Source organism: Protopterus annectens, chromosome 13.part0 (genome assembly GCF_019279795.1).
Source record: "Protopterus annectens isolate FY-2018-M chromosome 13.part0, PAN1.0, whole genome shotgun sequence".
Classification (NCBI taxonomy): domain Eukaryota; kingdom Metazoa; phylum Chordata; order Ceratodontiformes; family Protopteridae; genus Protopterus; species Protopterus annectens.
Window position 1 is genome coordinate 136,551,837 of NC_056747.1, and position 21,864 is coordinate 136,573,700.

Genomic DNA, 21,864 nt, shown 5'->3' on the forward strand with positions numbered 1-21,864 from the left:
TTTCCATTTCTTCAAACAGGACTTTTTTTCAGTGCATGTATTTGCACTGATGCATAAAAGAATCCTGATTTACAAACATCTGACAGGTTTCAAAGGACCATGGACTTTGACTACTGGTTAGGATCCATGCCTTTACTCTGGCACCAAATGGAGATTTTGCTAAGTATAATTTCCTTGAATTTGGTTTCCTAGCCCCCAACTCCCATTTAACATTCAACTCATGTGTACCAAAGGGGATAACAGTTAAGACAATCCAAGCTATCATCCTTAGAATCTTCAGGTTGGAGTGTATGAGTGATCCCTTATTTTAGATCTCCACACGATGAGACAGCATGCCCAGCTCTGACCTTAACATGCTCAGGAGGGGGGAAAACCAGTGCTGTCTAGGCCAAAAAGGAGCTACGAGTAGCATTTATGGCATACCTTCACTTTTCTTCCATATTAACTGCAAGAGAATAGGGAGAAGAAGACCTGGACAGGTCTACACCTCTTGTCCACAATGCTGTGGACAATGACGTGATGCACATTTTTTTAACCATTTCTTCTCTGCAGAAGAAAAAAAGTCTGCTTCTAGCACACTACTTGTGGGCCAAATCTAGAAATGCAGTCCTTTTCAGCAACCATTCATGAAGATCTGCCTCTGTTCTGTTAAAACGGAACTGCCAAGATATTCTTATGGGAAGGAATGCATGATGTCCTGAGGCTCATGCCTAAATCATGGGCCAAGTACCACAAAGTTAAGAATGGAGTGCCAAACTTCCACCCCCATGTATTGATATGCTACATCACCACTGCATTATCCATTAGGATATGCCGGGTTTTTGGCTGCCAGGTCTGTTTGAAGGCTTTTACAGCTAAGTTACAACCATCACCTCCCTGATATTGAATGCACTGAAAAAACGTCCAACTCAGACATCCACTTGTGGAACTCTACTGATAACCTACTCAACTGGTCTGCCACAAGATTATACTGGGTCAGGATTTAAAATGCCCTCAGGAATATCTGAGCATCCAGGGCTTTTCTCCAAGCATGCATGACCAGCCGTTAGAGTAGTTGTGTGTGTGTATGACCCCATTTGTTTGGTACCACATGACTGTAGTGCTACAAGGGATTACACTGACAAATTCTGGCTTATGCAGGCTTGACAGACTACAGTGTCAAGATTACTGCTATCATTTAATGTTTTTCTTTTTCTTACTTTTTTTCTGGACCTCCATGTGCAGAGTACTTTGAGGTCTCCTGTGTGAGCCCCTCAGCTATGTCTAATGCATTTGTGGTCATGGGATAATTTGGAAAAAGACAGGAAGACACCACATTGTTTTTCTGTATGTGTATGGTCCAGCATTCCAACACCTACTTCATACACTTGGGATGACTGGAATGGCACACACTAGATACTGTGTTGCTTCTAGGTATTCTTCAAGAAATAGAGAAGCTTCTCAGTGCATAGCTTTGTTAGGTTATCAACAAAATGGCGGAAGCCATGTAGCCTAGGATTCTCAGGAATTCTTATACTCTGTACCATGTTTTTAACAGACTTTATCAGCAAGTCCACCTTCTTCTGGGCAAGGAAGGCTTTAGATTCTGTGGTATCCAAGTTAGTATCCAGAAATAACTCCCATCAAATCAGGGATTAGATTAGGATTTTAGGATGTTCAAACATTCCGCTTTCGGACACACTTTGTGGGTATAACTCAAATGTTTTTTTTACAGCTCCTCTTGGGACTGAGCTTGGATTACGCAGTCATCCAGATACCAGTGCACTAAGTACAAATGTCCTCCATACGCCAGTGCACTATACTCGACTGTCCCTGGTCTTGCAATGGATATTTACTGGAGCCTGATATCTTATGAAGACACTAAGCACAGATGGAAAAAACAAACGGCAAGGAAATAAACTGCTAATGGCAACCCCAACACAAGCTACAAAACGCAGATAACGCCAGTGTTTTTTGTTAACAGACATTCGGCACAGAATTACCAAGAGCACATGGGGGAGCCTAGAGTGGCATGAGGGCCTGAACAGTCTGTGAATTTTTAAAAACTTGAAATTTTGATAAGTCTAGAATAGGTCTCCAGGTTCCATCATTCACTGGCACTAGAATAATAAAGTTTAAAAGCCCTTGCCCTCCTGTCCACTAAGGCAGTCTCTATGCCCCTCAACCGAAGTACTTCTTTGTACATGGGGTGTTACTAAGAGCTCCCACACTTTTGTGACATGTGGAATTTCCTGCCTTTTTCAAATGAACTGAAAACTACTATCTGTAATCTCTAAAGAATATTTCTCGCACCTACTTGCCCTTTGTCAAGTCTACTCAGTTTTGATGCAAGACTGAGATGCCCACTGACCCTTTGAGGTTAAGGAAGAACTATGGGAGGAGTGGGAAAGAGTCTGCAGCAGTCAGCTTCCCCCTACTGGGTTTGGGTCCTGGGGACCCCAGATTTCCCTTTGTCTTATTGTTACTGTTTTCTCCTTGGCTCCCCTTCCTACTGTTAGGCTGCTTCCACTTCCTATGCCTTTGTTACTGGGAGCATCGTTTACTGGGGTAGTTTCTGCTGCATTTGGAAATAGGAGGTTGGAATAGCTGTTTTATGAAGTCTATTGCTTTCATTTTAACCCATTTTCTTAAACACTCCACAAGATGGGTAGCCTCAGCCGGTAATGTTGCTTAATGAAATAATCTGTAGCAGAAAATCTAGATGCTGCACCCACAATATTACACACACATTTCATGGCACGTCTGCCTACCTTGTCAAGCAGTCCAGTACACAGCCACAAATGTCTTGGAGTTAAGGTCATCTCCCTGTGACTTAATCATGTGGCTCAGACAGTTCAGGGCTCTGAAGGTTAGGGTTGCAGACTCGTAGACTTTCTTCATAAAGTATCCCAACATCATCCACAGATGGTCACTTGAAGAGTGTTATGATCTGAAGCCAGTTTAGCTGTCTTAAGGAGTACCTACAGACACCGCATATGCATCTGCTGCATAATTCATATAACTGGTGAGGGCCCTGCACAGTTAAAAATTACATCTCTTGGGAGCAAGGGTGTGGTGAGGAAACATCTTTTTTTTTTTTTTGGTAGGAATTTTACTGGAGATGGCAGCAAAAATGATTTGCAAGTCCACAAATGAACATCCCTGGGCATTCCTCTCAATGTCTTAGAGCAGGAAATCTGGTCAAAGGCATAACTAATGGGGGGAACAAAGGCCAAAAAATATGGACACTTTTTAAATATTGCTCCTACAAGCGTTGAAAGTTGATAAATCAGCATGACTCTTCTGAAGAGTAGGAAGTCTGAAACTGAAATGTCCGCCATTTTCTGACTTAAGCTTTCAATGATTTGCCAGTGATTTGCTGAAAACTATAATTTTATGAGAAACGGACCAAAAATATGAGGCAAAAATCTGGACATTCTGCAAAAATCTGTACAGTTGAGAAGTATGTCCCTGGGTCATGTTTTCTGGAAGGAGGCATCTTCTCACTATTAAGACTGACAAGCACCTTGTTCCTTCCATAACTTCCAGGTGGTGCTTTAATTCGGATACCTGGGAACTGGCACCCAATTAAGAGGTTAGAACCATGTCTTTAGTTTGGCAGCAAGTATTCAATGTCATATCTGGCAGTAGCGGCCATCATGGCTGGGGATGGCAAATGAGCCTCTGTTGACCTTTTGCTCAGAAATCTCCATATTCTTTTCTGTGTGGACATGCTTGTTGTCAAGCACTTTGCTTTTTTTGTTTTAAACTGGATGTTTCTTTGTGTTACCTTGCTACCCTGCACTGCCAGTCTCAGCATCTACCTTGTTAAGGGTTATAAGCCACTTTTTGGCCTGGTAAGCTTACAGGGATAACGCCCCTCTCCAAATTGTTTTCCAAACAGTGTCAGTGTCACAACAGGTAGCTCGCTCATCTTTGATGCGGAAGGCTGTGGGTTCGATTTCCACATAAGGTAGATGGGACTGCTGACACTGCCATCCAGCTTAAGGGGAAAGGGGAAGGGCTGCACTCCTGAGCGGGTGGGTCCTTCGAATGTGAAACTGTGGCCCCATCTGCCTAAGTTTGTGATATTTCAGTGGATGTTAAAGATCCCACCGTACCTACCAAAATTAGTAAGGGACGTTGCCTGACATATAAATACCACCTCAAGCCTCCCTGAAAGACTCCAATAGCCTAGTGGGACTGGTCAACAAAGGATAAATAAAGCAAATTAAATCCTTGACCAATCAGAAAGTTAAGGATGTCATGTTAGGAACATAGATATATATATATACACTGGATTTATACATTCCTGTGAGGAATCTGCAGTTTACATACACACCTATTAGTTTTTGATACGGCATACATACCGTAACACCACAGCACATCTTGGTTCGCCCATCCACTTAAAAACAACTATCATAAAGACAGCCTGAAAGACCTAAGCCAACAGCAGGTTGAAGAACACTGATTTATTCTCTCAGTATAAACAAGTGTCCAATGCAAGAATGAACTAAGATGGTGCATGCAGATTAACCCCTACATATCAGGAACTTGCAGCTGTCCAAGAGAAAGCAGCATCAGGTTGGTTGGGGGGGGGCGGGGGGCTTCTCTCTGAAAGCTATGCTGGTCGACAAAGTTTGCAGAAGACCCACGTATGATGAATACAATGGTTGTAAACAGAATATGTTATATATTGAGATCTCCAGATTTGTTCATCCATAAGCAACAATCATCTAAGATTTTCAGAAGAGGTACAAATTTAAAACCCAGATTTTCTCTCTCTCGCCAGCAGATTTCTATTAGTAAAAGTTACTGAGGCTCAAATAGTAACAATTTGCTCAGATAGTTGCATTGCACATATCAGTGTCAGTGACAAATGGATACTGTGAATCACTACTTTTTGAACTAGCTAACTTCATAACAGACCTCAAAGAAAAAAAATCTAGATAGGATTGCTGACTGCATTCTGAACACTTTAAACCTGTCAAAAACAGATCCACCATAACTCAAGTCCACACTGGGGTTCTGTCGACCACATAGGTTCATAAGTGTGTACTAGGCTAAATGACCACAAGGGTCTTTTTAAGCCTAGTCATGCATCCCAAATCTCTGACAAGTTCTGGTACCCTTGATAGGTGTAAGCAGTGGCTTGTAAGGTGAAGCATTTACAAAAACAGGGACATGACCTTTACTCGTCTGTACTAGATGCACAACAGGGACAAGACTCCAAAAAGGTACAAACACTACAGAGAAGCTTGCAGTACATTTAATAAAAGAGTTGTTATTAAGTATCCAATCTTCTCTAACACACTTAGTGACCTGAACAGGAACCTGAGACCACAAAGAAAAGTACAGTTTTGTACCTACCATAAATGTAGATGTTTGAAGATCCACATTGCTGCAGTCCTTACATATGGGGTAGTCCGCTGTCCTCGGTCGGCCCGAATACCAAAGTATTAGGCTGACGTCGGTCATGGGCGCTCAGATCTGACATCAGAGCGTCAGGGTATAAAAGCGCATGACCGACATCATATCCTCAGTCTTTTCTTGCCCCAGATGTCAGAAGGCCCTAAAAAGAAAGGCCACAGCCCAAAAACAGGATACCTCCCAAAAACATGCCCAACAACAACCATCACCCAAACCATATAACCATGCCAAACTACAGAGGGGAAGGAGGGAGGGTAAATTGGACTGCAGCAATGTGGATCTTCGAACATCTACATTTATGGTAGGTACAAAACTGTACTATGTTCTTCATCTCACATTGCTGCAGTCCTTACATATGGGTAGAATCCCAAAGCAGAGGTAAAGGGAGGATGGCAAAATCATAAAGCATTAGGGGCTGCTAAAATGCCCTGTAAAATTGCAGTGGCAAATCCAGCCCTAGACTTAGAATAAAGAGGAAGGTGGTAATGCTTGGAAAAAGTATGTACTGAACTCCAAGTGGCTGCTTCCAAAATATCTTTTGTAGCTACCCCCCTTAGAAAGGCAGTAGAAGTGGCAGTAGCTCTAGTGGAATGAGGTCTGATTCCAGCCGGAATCTCCTTACCATGATGGGAATAACATAAAGAAATACAAAACCCAATCCATTTAGAAATAGTTTGTTTTGAAACAGGTTTTCCCTGAGAACCCAAAGCAAAAGAAACAAACAACTGCTGAGACTGCCTGAACCCCTTGGTTCTGCTCAAATAATAATGTAACTGCCTGTGAATATCCAAAGTATGCAAAATCTTCTCCCCTTTATTTTGAGGGTTTGCATAAAAAGTAGGCAAATGAATAGTTTGGTTCAAGGCCACACTAGAAACCACTTTAGGCATAAAAGAAGGATTAGTACGCAAAGATACCCTATCCTTATGAAAAATCAGGAAAGGTTCCACTGCCATAAGGGCCTGTAATTCAGAAACCCTTCTTGCAGAGGTAATGGCCAACAAAAAAGCAGTCTTCCATGATAAATACTTTAACTCGGCAGTAGCTGCAGGCTCAAAAGGTTGTAGAGTAAGCTTTTCCAACACAAAATTGAGATCCCAAGCAGGAGTAGGAGCTCACGTGGGGTCTTATGTTCTTTGCCCCTCTAAGAAATTGCTTAAACAAAGGATGGGAAAATAAAGGAGGGTCACAGTCATAGTGAGCAGAAATGGCTGCAGCATGAACCTTTATCGAGGAGAAAGACAAACCCTTGTCCAATAACTCAGTAAGATATTGAAGAGAAACACTTAAATCAGGCTTGGAAACATCAAAGTCCTTCGCTTTGCTCCAAAGAAAAAATCTCCTCCATTTATCAGCGTAAACTTTCCTTGTACTAGGCCTTCTGGCCTCCAAAATAACATTCAAAACGTGTTGTGGAAGCGGAGACCCTCCAGGGTCTAAAACAGAATATGCCAGGCTGTGAGATGCAGAGACTGAATCTTGACATTGAGGAAGTGATTGCCCTCCTGAGACAAAAGATGCGGAATCAAAGGCAGAGGCCATGGAGGCTCCCGTACCAAACTCCTCAGTAGTGGGTACCAGTGCTGTCGAGGCCAATCCGGCGCTATCAGAATCATGGATGGCTTGTCTATTCTGGCCTTCAGGTGTACCTTGGGAATGAGAGGCAGAGGTGGAAAGGCACAGACATGAAGATTGCTCCAACTGAATGATAGAGCATCCACCTTCCAAGCTGTGGGATGAAACATTTTTGTGCAAAACTTTGGCAACTGGTAATTTAGTGGAGAAGCGAACAGATCTATGTCTGGAGTCCCCATAACACTGTCAACTTTTGAAACACATGAGGATCCAGTTTCCACTCGTGAGGATCCACAATTTGTCTGCTCAACACATCCGCTAAGGAGTTCTGTGCTCCTGGTAGAAACCTTGCCTGAAGATTGAGGTGTAAACTGAGAGCAGTCTCCCACAAAATCATCGCTTGCCTGCAAAGAGGGTATGAATGGGTTCCCCCTTGCTTGTTGATGTACCACATGACAGTAGTGTTGTCTGTTTGAATCAACACCTGTCCTGGGTGAAGTAAATCCTTGAAAGCCATCAATGCAAATTGGACTGCTAACATCTCCTTCAAGTTGATATGCAAATGTTGAAGTCTGACAGGCCACGTGTCTTGCACCCATTTTCGATTGAGGTGTGCTCCCCAAGCCTTGTCCGAGGCATCTGTCGTTAGAATCTGACTCGCCTCTGGTCGGGTCACAGAGAGTCCCTTGTTTAGGTGACATTCCTGAGCCCACCACAAAAATTCTTTCTGAATGCAAGGTATTATCTGAATGACAGTGTCTAGATCTTGGCAGTGTTGTGTCCATACATTTTTGAGATACCATTGAAGCTTCCTCATATGCAGTTTGGCATTGGGAAGCACTAGAATACAAGATGCCATGAACCCCAAGGCTTGAAGGACTGTCCTTGCAGTCAGCCTGGACTGTAGAGACATTTGATGGAAATAAAGAGAAAGGCTTCTTTGTTTGTCTGGGGTCAAAAAGGCCATCTGGGAAGCTGTATTCAGTCTCACACCCAGAAAGCACATGTTCTGAGAGGGTACTAGACTGGACTTTGTTTCGTTCACAGAATACCCTAGGCATCTTAACACTACCATCACATACTGTAGATGATGCAGAAGTTCGTCTTTGTGTTGTGCAATAATCAGGCAATCGTCCAAATAAGGATAAATCTGTATTGCTTTTAACCTGAAAAAGGCTATCACTGGAGCCAGAACCTTTGTGAACACTCTGGGCGCAGTAGATAAGCCAAAGGGCAATGCAGAGAACTGATAATGTAAATTTCCAGCCAAACGCAGGTACCTCCTGCAACTGGGCCTGATAGGAACATGAAGATAAGCCTCTGAGATCCAGAGTTACCATCCAGTGATCTTTTCCCAACAGAGGTAAAAGCTGTTGTAACGTCAGCATTTTGAACTTTGGAATGTCCAGATAAGTGTTGAGGATAGATAAATCCAAAATTGGTCTCCACGTGTTCCCTTTCTTTGGTACTAGAAACAGGCGAGAATAAAATCCTAGTCCCACTTCTGACAGAGGAACTGGCTGTATAGCTCCTATTTGAAGAAGTAAAGAAATCTGCTTGTGAGCCTCTATCCTTTGCCGAGGAGGAACGTCTGGCATGCCTTTGAAAGGAGGCAATGTATGGAAATAGAACTTGTAGCCTCGGTTTATAATGTCCAATACCCATTTGTCCTGGGTGACTAAAAGCCAGTTTTGCTTGAAGAGTGCTAATTTTCCTCCCAAAGGAGCTGCCAGGGAAGAAGAATCTGGCAGCTGAAAATGCAGGTCATTGGGCCTGTTTACGAAAGGACTGGCCCCTGCCCTCACCTGCAGATGGTGCAGGCGAACTCCAAGTTCTAGGCCTGAATGTACTGTGAGCTCTGCCCCTGCCACGTCTAGATCTACCCCTAGATTGAGAATCAGAAGAAGGGTAGGTCCACCCCTTAGTAGGCCAATTTCTACTAAACTTTGGAGGTTGCACCTGCAAAAAATCTTTAACAGTCTGCATAGACTTAGCCTTGTCTTCCATTTTCTTCAAAACCGACCCCACAGGGGGACCAAACAAAACTTCAGACTGTAAAGGGGCGTCCAGAATTCTAGTTTTAACATTCTCGGACAAATTCTGATCCTTAAGCCAGGCGTGCCTACGAAGAACTGATCCAGTGGCAGCCACCCTAGAAGAGGCCTGTACAGCATCAAAACCACACTGCAAAGAATGCTTACCCACCTGTTCAGAGACATGTACTAAATCCTGCAATTCTTTACACTCTATGCCCTCTGCCAAAGCATCCACTTTAGATCTTAGCTGAGAAAGGAGGAAATTCTGATACTTCAACATATGAAACTGGCAATTTAAAGCCCTCAATGCTAAAGTAGAAGAGGTATACACCTTCTTACCCCATCTATCCAAAGCTCTAGCTTCCTTATCTAGAGGAACCGGATTCTTTACAACAGAAGCTCTAACACCCTTAGGCCCAGACTAATAGTTTCTGGGTCCGCCCTAGGACTCTTATACAGATATTTATGAGCCTCAGGCACCCTGTAATACCTGTCCGGTTTAACTGGCGCAGGAGGCAAAGAATCTGGATTAAGGGAAGCCTCCGAGAAAACATCTTGAACAACATCCAAAACAGGAGGTATAGCCAAGGGTCTATGCTGTGGTAAAAACAAGAATTCCCTAAGCCTCTTTCGTGAATCAGAGAAATCCTGTCCTTCCCACTTAAAATGCTCCCTCATGGAATGCAGAGATTCTGAAAACGAAAAATCCTCTGGAGGAGAAGCAGAAGGAGTGGAATCCTCTGCATCAGAATACGAATAAGGGGGAAAGTCTTGAATATCTTCAGCAGAAGAGTCTGAGTCGTCAGAGGCCTGATCCAAACTTTCCAACTCTGGCTCCACCCTGGGCCTCTTATCAGGAGGGGGCATAGAACCTCTAATTAAAGTAATCAAATCTTCTGCCATTTTAAGCATGTGCTTTTTAGGCACAGACCCTGAAGTAACTGGAGTGACACCAGAGGAAGGCAAAACAGACCTACCCTTAGAAGAAGCCTTAGAAATAGTAGCAGAAGGCCTAACCACCTTAGGCATAGAAGGGAGAACAGTAACCTGAGAGGCCCCTTTAGCTTGACCTGACTCCTGTGAGGCCACATCCTGCAAAAATCAAAGTTTCCCCCTGAGACTCAACAGAAACTTCAGCCGGATCCACCTGCTCCACTGTAGCTTCTGCAGGACCGGCGTCCGAAAAGTACAGTTTTGTACCTACCATAAATGTAGATGTTCGAAGATCCACATTGCTGCAGTCCTAACACTTGGGGTAGTCCGCTGTCCCAGTCGGCCCGAATACCAAAGTATAAGGCTGACGTCGGTCAAGGCGCATTTGACTGACATCAGGACGTCAGGGTACAAATGCGCATGACCGACGCCATATCCTCAGTCTTTTCTTGCCCCAGATGTCAGAAGACCCTAAAAAGATAAGGCTAAAACCAAAAAGCACCAAACACTCCTGTACCTAATATATGTACAATATATACAAATTTTCAAAAATAGAACCCCACCCACAAAACCACCCCTAAACACAGAGGGGAAGGAGGGAGGGTAAATTGGACTGCAGCAATGTGGATCTTCGAACATCTACATTTATGGTAGGTACAAAACTGTACTATGTTCTTCATCTCACATTGCTGCAGTCCTAACACTTGGGTAGAATCCCAAAGCAGAGGTAAGGGAGGATGGCTAAACTATAATGAAGCAGGAGCTGCCAAAATGCCCTGCAACACAGCAGTGGCAAAACCAGCCCTGGATTTAGAATAGAGAGGAAGGTGGTAATGCTTGGAGAAAGTGCACTGAACTCCAAGTAGCTGCCTCAAAATATCCTTAGTTGCCAGGCCCCTTAGAAATGCTGTTGAAGTGGCAGTAGCCCTCGTGGAATGAGGCCTAATCCCAGCTGGAATCTCCTTGCCATGATGGGAATAACAGAATGCAATGCAAAACCCAATCCACTTAGATATAGTTTGTTTTGACACAGGCTTGCCCTGGGAACTCAAAGCAAAAGAAACAAACAACTGCTGAGACTGCCTAAAATCCCTAGTCCTGCTTAAATAATAACGCAACTGCCTGTGTACATCTAAAGTGTGCAAAATCTTTTCCCTTATTTTGGGGATCTGCATAAAAAGTAGGCAAATGAATAGTTTGGTTTAAAGCCACACTGGAAACCACCTTAGGCATAAATGAAGGATTAGTACGTAATGATACCCTATCCTTATGAAAAATCAAAAGGCTCAACCGCCATAAGGGCCTGCAATTCAGAAACCCTTCTTGCAGAAGTAATGGCCAACAAAAAAGCAGTCTTCCATGACAAGTATTTCAATTCAGCAGTAGCCGCAGGCTCAAAAGGTTGTAGAGTAAGTTTCTCCAACACAAAATTGAGGTCCCAAGCAGGAGTAGGAGCTCTACGTGGGGTCTTATATTCTTTGCCCCTCTAAGAAATTGCTTGAACAAAGGATGAGAAAACAATGGTGGGTCACAATCATAGTGAGCTGAAATTGCTGCAGCATGAATCTTAATGGAAGAGAAAGACAAACCTTTGTCCAATAACTCAGTAAGATATTGAAGAGCCACACTCAAATTAGGCTCAGAAACATCCAAATCCTTTGCTGCACTCCAAAATAAAAATCTCTTCCATTTTTCTGCATACACTTTACGCTGTACTAGGTCTTCTGGCTTCCATAATCACATTCAAAACTTGTTGAGGAAGTTGAGACCTGCTGTGGTTCAAAACAGAATATGCCAGGCTGTTAGATGAAGAGAGTGAAGCTTGACATTGAGAAGATGACCGTCCCTCTGAGACAAAAGGTGTGGAATTAAAGGTAAAGGCCATGGAGGCTTCCTTACCAGATTCCTCGGTAATGGGTACCAGTGTTGCCGAGGCCAATCTGGAGCTATCAAAATCATCCTTGGCTTGTCTTGTCTGACCTTTAGGAGTACCTTTGGGAGGAGAGGCAGAGGTGGAAAGGCATACACATGAAGATTTTCCCAACTGAACGAAAGAGCATCCACTTTCCAAGCTGTGTGATGAAACCTTTTCGTGCAAAACTTTGGCAGCTGGTGGTTTAGTGGAGAAGTGAACAGATCTATGTCTGGAGTTCCCCAGGACACTGTCAATTGTCGAAATACATGAAGATCCAGTTTCCACTCGTGGGGATCCATGATTTGCCTGCTTAACACATCTGCTAAGGAGTTCTGTGCTCCTGGCAGAAACCTTGCCTGTAGATTTAGCTGCAAGCTGAGCGCAGTCTCCCACAAAATCATAGCTTGCCTGCATAGAGGATAAGAATGTGTTCCCCCTTGCTTGTTGATGTACCACATGACAGTTGTGTTGTCTGTTAGAATCAACACCTGCCCAGGAAGAAGTAACTCCTTGAAAGCCATTAATGCAAACTGGACTGCTAACATCTCCTTCATGTTGATATGTAGATGCTGTAGTCTGGCAGGCCACTTGTCTTGTATCCACTTTCCATTCAGATGAGCTCCCCAAGCTATGTCTGAGGCATCTGTCGTTAGAATCTGACTCGCCTCTGGCCGGGTCACAGAGAGTCCCTTGTTTAGGTGACATTCCTGAGCCCACCACAAAAATTCCTTTTGAATGCAAGGTATTATTGGAATGACAGTGTCCAAATCCTGGCAGTGCTGTGTCCATACATTTTTTAGATACCATTGCAGCTTCCTCATATGCAGTTTGGCATTGGGAAGCACCAGAATACAAGATGCCATGAACCCTAATGCTTGAAGGACTGTCCTTGCAGTCAGCACGGACTGATGAGATAGTTGATGGAAGTAAAGGGATAGACTCTTTTGCTTGTCCGGGGTTAAAAAGGCCATCTGGGCTGCTGTATTCAGTCTCACACCCAGAAAGCACATGTCTTGAGAGGGTACTAGACTGGACTTTATTTCGTTCACAGAATACCCCAGGCATCTTAGCACTGCTATCACATATTCCAGATGCTGAAGAAGCTCGCCCATTTCTTGAGCCAGACTCAGACAGTCGTCCAAGTAAGGATAGATTTGTATTCCTTTTAGCCTGAAAAAAGCTACAACTGGAGCCAGAACTTTTGTGAATACTCTGGGCGCAGTAGATAAGCCAAAGGGCAATGCAGAGAACTGATAATGTGAATTTCCAGCTCGGAAACGCAGATACTTCCTGCAACTGAGTCTGATAGGCACATGAAGGTAAGCCTCCTTGAGATCTAAAGTTACCATCCAGTGATCTTTGCCCAGCAGAGGTAAAAGCTGTTGTAACGTCAACATTTTGAACTTGGGAATGTCCAAATAAGTGTTGAGGATAGACAAATCCAAAATTGGTCTCCACGTGTTCCCCTTTTTTGGTACTAGGAACAGGCGAGAATAAAATCCTAGACCCCTTTCTGGCACAGGAACCGGCTGAATGGCCCCTATCTGGAGCAACAGAGAAATTTGCTTGTGAGCCTCTTTTCTTTGTATAGGAGGAATGTCTGGCATGCCTTTGAAAGGAGGCAAGGTATGGAAATAAAACCTGTAACCGTGGTGAACGATATCCAATACCCATCTGTCTTGGGTAATAACACTCCAATTTTCTTTGAAAAGTGCCAGCCTTCCTCCCAAAGGTGCTGCCAGACGAGAAGGCTCTGGCAGCTGAAAAGGCAAGTCATTGGGTCTGCTTACGAAAGGACTGACCCCTGCCCTCACCAGAAGACTGGGCAGGCGAACTGCCTGTTCTAGGCCTAAAAGAACCTTGAGCTCTGCCCCTACCACGTCTAGATCTACCCCTAGACTGAGAATCATAAGAAGGATAAGTCCACCCCTTAGTAGGCCAATTTCTACTAAACTTTGGAGGCTGAACCTGCAAAAATCTTTAACAGTCTGCATAGACTTAGCCTTGTCCTCCATTTTCTTTAAAACTGCTTCCACAGGCGCACCAAATAACACATCAGATTGTAAAGGAGCATCTAAAATCCTTGTCTTTACATGTTCAGCTAAATTCTGATCCCTCAGCCAGGCGTGCCTGCGAAGAACAGAACCAGTGGCTGCCACCCTCGAAGAGGCCTGTACAGCATCAAAACCACATTGCAAGGAATGCTTACCCACCTGTTCAGAAACATGAACCAAATCCTGCAACTCTTTACACTCAATACCTTCCGCCAGAGCATCCACCTTAGACTTCAATTGTGAAAGGAGATAATTTTGGTATTTCAACATGTGAAACTGGCAATTCAAAGCCCTCATGGCTAAAGTGGAAGAAGTATACACCTTTTTCCCCCATCTATCCAAAGCCCTTGCCTCTTTATCAGAAGGAACAGGATTTTTAACAACAGAAGCCTTAACACCTTTAGGGCCCTGAGAAACAGTTTCTGGGTCTGCCCTAGGACTCTTAAAAGATACTTATGAGCTTCAGGCACCCTATAATACCTGTCCGGTTTAACTGGGGCAGGAGGCAAAGAATCAGGGTTCAGGGAAGCCTCTGCAAAAACATCCTCTACCACATCCAGAACAGGAGGTATAGCTAAAGGCCTATGCTGGGGTAGAAACAAGAATCCTAAGCCTTTTCCTAGAATCAGAGAAATCTTGACCTTCCCATTTAAAATGCTCCCTCATGGAATGAAGAGTCTCTGAAAAGAAAAATCCTCAGGAGGAGAAGCCGAAGGTGTAGAGTCATCTACATCAGAATCAGAATAAGGAGGATACTCCTGCAAGTCTTCAGCCGAAGACTCAGAAGCCTCCGAACACTGCTCAAAACTCTCAAGCTCAGGTTCCACCCTAGGCCTCTTATCAGGGGGGGTAAAGAACCTCTAATCATAGTAATCAAATCTTCTGCCATTTTAAGCATATGTTTCTTAGGCAGAGACCCTGAAGAACTAGGGGAGACCCCCACTGAAGTTAACCCTGGCCGGCCTCTAGAAGGAGCCTTGGAAACAGAAGGGGAGGGCCTAACCACCTTAGGAAGGGAGGGGAGAACAGCTACCTGAGAAGCCCCTTCAGCCTGGCCTACCTCCTGAGAGGACACATCTTGTAACAGTAAAGTCTCTCCTGAGAATCCAGAGGAACTTCTGGTAGAACCACCGCTCCACCGAGCCCTCTAAAGAACCGGCGTCCGGGACAGACGGTTCTTCCACCCTAAACCGTTGCTTTGTCTTTGCGCTTTTTAGGCGAAGCGGGCATCGGAGCATCCGGCGGCATGTTGTAATTACAACGCTTCCCAAAACTAACCTGGCACAATCTAATCTTCTCTTAATAGTGCGTTTGTTAAATCTAGCACAAGAGCGACAGCCAACAACGTCGTGCTCAGGCCCTAAGCAAGGTATACACAATGTATGGTAATCTCTATGAGGTATCTGTTTCCCACAAGAAATACAGTTATTCACTTTTTCTGACATCCGGTTAAATACTGAGGCAAGAAAAAACAAAATATTCCCAACGGGTACTTAGCCAACTTTGATTCGGTCTGAAACTCCGACTTCAGAAAATTTCAGAACGCCAACCTGCACTCGCAATACTGCTTCTGCATCGGACCATGCGGCAAAAAAGACTGAGGATATGGCGTCGGTCATGCGCATTTGTACCCTGACGTCCTGATGTCAGTCAAATGCGCCTTGACCGACGTCAGCCTTATACTTTGGTATTCGGGCCGACTGGGACAGCGGACTACCCCAAGTGTTAGGACTGCAGCAATGTGAGATGAAGAACATCGGACGAATCAACCTGTCTAGGTTTCAAGGATTTGTCTTTGCGCTTCTTCGTGGAAGCGGGCGTCGGAGGATCCGACGGCATATTATAATTACACCGCTTACCAAAAACTAACCTAGCACAATCTAACCTTCTTTTTATAGTGCGCTTATTAAACCTAGCACAAAACCGACACCCGACTACGTCGTGGTCCGGTCCCAAACAAGGAATGCAAAGAGAGTGATAATCCCTATGCGGTATCTGTTTCCCACAAGAAATACAATTATTCACTTTTTCTGACATCCGGAATTAACAAAGGCAAGAAAAAACAAAAATATTCCCCAACGGGGTACTTAGCCCAACTTGGTTTCGGTCTGAAACTCAGAATACGAAAATTTCAGAACGCCGAACGGCACTTGCAACGCTGCTTCTGCATCGGACCATGCGGCAAAAAAGACTGAGGATATGACGTCGGTCATGCGCTTTTATACCCTGACGCTCTGATGTCAGATCTGAGCGCCCATGACCGACGTCAGCCTAATACTTTGGTATTCGGGCCGACCGAAGACAGCGGACTACCCCCATATGTAAGGACTGCAGCAATGTGAGATGAAGAACATCTCTAGTTAAACAATTATTTTGTACCTTTAAGTACATGACATTTACTGACTTTCTAAAACTGAGTTTACAGAAAGCTGCAGTCAACAACTTGGCTCACTGCAGCTATGCTTTACATACTTATTTCTTGTCTAACCTTAAATATAATCTGATATTTAAATCTACTCAATATCATTAGTCCACATATCTTATCAGTTCGCTTTACTTGTCCTAGTCATCCATTTTGGTATTTAGCCATGGTAAAATGACTTCTCTACCAAACTATGCATTTGCCTTCTATTCAGTCCCTAACTCACATAGCTTGTCCTTAAAATGGCATTCAGTTGCTTATACAAGTGACGTTTTGCATATGAGAAAGTTTTATTAGTGCAAAAAAAGTTAGTTATAATACAACACTCAACCCCCCCCCCCCCACTTGTCAATTAACTTCATTCTGTCACATCAAAATTTGGTTTGGATTTGTATTACTTTTTTGTTTTAAAAAATGTGTTAAATTGCTTCTAAATTCTTATTATGTAGCTTTCAAGTTAACCCAGGACTTGATAATTCTTTCAGCCATCTTAAAACAGATTTACTTGGTGAATATACATAAATAAGATGACCCTGATGCATAATTTGCACAACTTCAAAACCATGATCTTGATATAATCACCCCTACACAGACCTCAGTCATCATTTCCTACACATTTATTCCCTTGGGTCTATATCACTTTGAACATTATATGGTAGAGACATTATGTTCAAAGTTGTCATACATTGAATACAAAAAAAAAAAAAGGAACAACTTCCTGACAGTTGTAACCAACTCCGGAAAATTCCCTTTAGCGCATTGTAGTGCAGTCTCTGAATTGGTATATTTAAAGAGCGGGGGGTGTGGGGGGTGCAGGGGGGATTGCCCCCCTGCTTACAACCCTTTATTTTCTTTTCTTTTTTTTTTACATGTTCGAAATTCTGTAAGTTTGAACATATAGGTATGAACATATGGTGTTCGAACTTACAGAATTTCAACTACGTGACATAGACCCTATTTCCCTTATGTCTGCACAGGTACTGACAGACCAACAGACATCACAACTGGTGTAGGGCAACACTGCCAATAAAAGAATTTTTACTTTGATGACCTGTCTATGACTATTTTGATGAACTTCGTTCTTAAACATATGTACCAGTACCCTACTTACAGAAGACGCAACTAAACTATGCTCTGCAGTTGCTGATATTCCTTCTCTAGGTAAACTGAACACAATGGAAGCTTTACTTCAGTTTACAGATACTCTGTAATAACTGTATTTTTATGGGACTGCCTTTATTCTCCAATACCTGCTTTAACCTCCTGAGGTTATGCAAGCACTCGATAGATGTAAGGAACACAAAGTACAGTAGTGTAAGCACTACAAAACTAGATATTCAACTGTGGGGATAACTGCTACAGTGTGGATCCTTATTCAAAGACTGCCCGAAGGCAAGATATTTACCCTTCTACTCAGAAGTCCAAAGCAAGCTGCATTCTTCCTCTACTCCAGGGCATTGGTACATACAAACATAAAAGACTAAAAGCTATTCATGTTTTAGTTTTTTTTTTTTAAAGTAACTTGTCAGAGTGCCTTGGCTAGATGCGTCCAATACACAGCTGGAGACAGTCTTGTTATTCCCCTCTACAGCCTGCATTTAGCAAGATCACAATATGTTTTTGCTTTAGGGGTGTTAGGCTACAAACGTGAATCCAGACTTGCAAAGCTGGTAATGACCAATGCTCCTGTCACTGCCTACATCACGTCTTCACCATTTACTTCTGCTCTGCTCAGTTAAAACATTTAAAGTAAAATACTTTTTACTCACACAGTTGTACTATGTTCATCACAAGGATGACTGCCAATAAATTAAATGTGAACAAAAGTGTTACAAAAGGGGGAAGGCCTCAATGGGAAAGACACTACTAAAGCATACACTGCAATGGTCAACCCTTCTTTACTGTTACACAGAGCAGCCAGCTTGTAACGCCCGTAAAAACTGAACAGAAATCCAATTGGCAGCCTCCTCATAAACATTCCCTGGGTGAAACATTTTTGAAGAATGCTGCTGTGATGGCTTTTGTTCTGGTAAAGAATACTCCCAGTGAAGACTCAAGGACTTCAAATTATTATGGTAAAATGCAATAATTAGCAGTTTCTTCAAGGTCTGCTAGGAAACTGATTGGCTTTCTTTCTGCAGGCATGAATAACACACAAGGATGATTTGCTTGTCTCACCTTTGTTCAAATCATGTACTACACTAAGCTGCCTATCCATATCTAGCAAATGCAATATCCCCCTCCCATTTGCTCTGATGATTACTTTGAAGACAGAAAGCTGGACAGTCTGGTGGCTGAGTACTAGTTTATAAAAAGCTTTAGGCATAAAAGAAGGATTATTTCAAAGAGTCTCCTTGCCCTTTTGGAAAACTGTATGAAGCTCTTTACATATAAGTGCTTCCAGCACAGATGTACTTTGTCAGCCAATGTAATGGTCAAAAAGAAAAGTTTTGTTACTTAAAAAAGAGGGGAAACTTAGCAACTTGAAAAGACCAACGGGTTAAGCTTTTCAATCACAAAACTATGGTCCCATGGGAGGAAGTTCTAGCATTTTAGGGTTTTAAGTACAACACGTCTTTCAAGAACTTTATGCTCATACAGTGTGAGGTCAAGAAAGATCCATGGTTCAAGAAATGGATAAAGATGCACATAAAAAGAGGCATACAAAAAGCTCCATTCAAAAGAGCTCAGCAAGACAGAGTAGGACATCAAGCTCAATTGTTTCTGTGGAGATTATTCCCCTGGAAGCAAGCCACCATAATCTTGTCCAGTTTTTCAAATAAAGACTTCTCAGAGCTATGTCTTCTGGTTTCCTGCAGATTACAGAGCACTTCATCTAAAAACTGCTTTGTGAAATGACTCAGGCTGAGAAGAGACGAGCTATCAATCTGCATTACAACCCTTCTGTTTTGTGTTTGATCTCACAGCACTGCATCCTTCTGATTCCTCTAACATTAGAACCATGCCTGCCCTAAGATATGTAAGAAAAGCCATGGCCTTATCTATTCTGATATGCTGAAGAATTTTGGGGAACAGAGGCATTAGGGGTATAGAGAAAGCCCTTTTCTACAGAGATATAGCAGGCATTCACTACCAACATCCTTCTACAATGAAAGCTGGAATAAAACTTCTGAAGTGACAATTTTTATCTTTTGTCTGCAGCAAAGAGGTTCACCACTGGAATCCCCAAATTTGCATTAGGAAAAAAAAAACAAAAAAAAACTTGGGGACCCAGCATCCATGTAGGGCCGATGAGTGTGGCCTTTCTCAATTTGCCTGCCACTGTGCTCTGGAACGATGGAATACTGACAGGCAGGGAGATGCCATCAATAAAAATAAAATACCTGGCAAAACTGAAGAAAAAGCAACAAAAATAACAATGCAGGCTAGCAGAACACCACATTCTGTCAACACTACAATTAAATGCATATGTCTTGCATTGTTAAAGCTATCTAGCAAATACTACTTTAAATAAAACAATGCTAATGTTTAATAAAAACATCTCTACAGCAGGGCTAGCCACCCAGTGGTGTGGGCATTGGCTCTAGGTGATCGTCTCTGTTGAAGTGACACCCCGACCCCATGTGCACAAGTGGGAAAAGGGGTTGTGGATGCATGGTTTAATAAAAACATCTGCATGCCTAATGTTAGAACATGGTAACTCATTGAAAAAAGGATTTCTTTCTCAAAATACGCAGAAAACATTTACAAAAAAAAAAAAAAAAGGAGAAAGAAAAACAACACAAAAAGATGCACTCAAAAATGCAACCACACATGCTGCTTTCTAAGTGTGGCCCTGACCTTCACAGCAGGCGATAAAAAGAAATACTACATCTTTCAGAGATGAGGTCCTCTATCAACTTGGCTTCGAATGACCCTGGAAGGTTGGTTACTTCTCTATAATGCCCACCCTTGTCAGGTATGATTGCTTAGAGCTAATTTTCAATTCTCTGCAGTTATGTATTTTACATTTTTCATTTAATCTTTTTCAAGCAAAACTAAAATAACCTGCATTTTTAAATAATGTTTTGACAACTTCAGTTAGATTTTTATTCTTTTTTCCTTTGCTTACATATGCATTTACATCCTTCACCCTTAAGCATTACTCAAGTTTATCTTTATAAATTACCTTTTTCTTTTCTTTGACCTAAGTCATGGTTGAAATGAGTCATTTCCGGATCACTCCATTTACCTGGAAAACATATATATATATACATAATTTTTCAATATCAGTCTTCTTGTATAACTTTCTGGTTTACTTTTATAGCAGAGGACATCTTTAAAACAGAAATACAAACTGGGTCTGCCCTAGATGTTCAACACATTTCTTCTCTCTTTCCCAGCAACAAATTCTGAGAACCTCAGCTTTGTAAAATCATATTTGTAATACCCCGAAAAGAGAGAATTAACAAAGGCATCATCCCCTTGTCTGATCTTTCATAGCTGACAAACTATCTGCATACATCAGAATTTAAATTCATAAACTTGGCCAAAAGCTGGCAGAAAAGGACAGATTCCTCGGAGAGTTGTTGGATTCTGAAACCCCCATGACTTCTCAACATGCCTCTCAACCTGGAAACATCAAAAATCTGGACAAAGGCCCATGAAAGATGGGTACAACAGGCCAAAAATCAAAAAGCTGATTAACATAAAATGTGCATACATAATTGTATAACCCCACGCACTCTAGCAGAATTGTGGGGTACCAACATGAAGACTGAAGTCACTAAACAAAAATAACATTTGAATTTAAGACTTCATATCTCTCAAATACATAATACTGCAAAACTTGTTATTCTAGCAACTATTTTGAGTTTACAGGAGCAATATTTAAAATTTATCCCTATTTTTGGGCCTTTGTCCCAGTATTATTTTTGGCTTTATCCACATTTCTTGCTCTGAGAAACAGAGATATGCTGCCAAATGAAAATAAAGTTAAGAGCATAAAACCAAACTAAAAACAGAAAACTCTCAACCATCTACAGACTTGCAGAAAACAACTGCATTACTAGGCATGACACCAAACTTGGCTAAATTAAAGAATGAAGTGCAAAAAATCAAAAAGGGAAAAATAATTTTACAAAACACTCATGGCAAACTTTTCAGAGTTTTATAATTGTATGCTCCTGCTCCCTAGATTTCTTTATTGACATACTTAAAACTTCACTCAACTTTTTTTTCCCCTTCAACATGAAAATATTAGCAGTACCATTTTTTTTACAGAAAGTCTGAGTCAAAAAAGTGTCCTCTCATTGTCAACATTTCACCCAACATATTTGTAAAACAAAAACTGATTTAACAAGGTCAGTCAAAATTTATTATAAGGGCCACAGTCAAAAATAAGGAAACGAATACATAAAAAGTTAACGCCCACACCCGCTTTGTAGAAACTGTGAGGGTACAGGAAATGATGTTTTGAAACTCTGCTGCCCAATTAACAAACCTCAAACATCTCCTGCAATCACAAAGCGGACACCCGACTTGGGTGGCTAGTTGGATGTCTGGCAACTGCAACATTTG

At 42.3% G+C, this 21,864-nt stretch overlaps 1 protein-coding gene across 5 annotated transcripts in view; it reads right to left on the bottom strand.

Moving 5' to 3' along the window:
- The window catches only part of LOC122817661 (calcium homeostasis endoplasmic reticulum protein-like), a gene marked incomplete in the record, with an annotated part of 1,194,300 nt that overhangs the window by 737,469 nt on the left and 434,967 nt on the right, over positions 1 to 21,864 (bottom strand). For 3 of the 5 annotated variants that reach the window (XM_044090726.1, XM_044090725.1, XM_044090724.1), the window contains 1 exon segment: positions 20,474 to 20,536. In XM_044090726.1, coding sequence (XP_043946661.1) covers positions 20,474 to 20,536 — 63 coding nt within the window. 5 annotated transcript variants of the gene reach the window in all.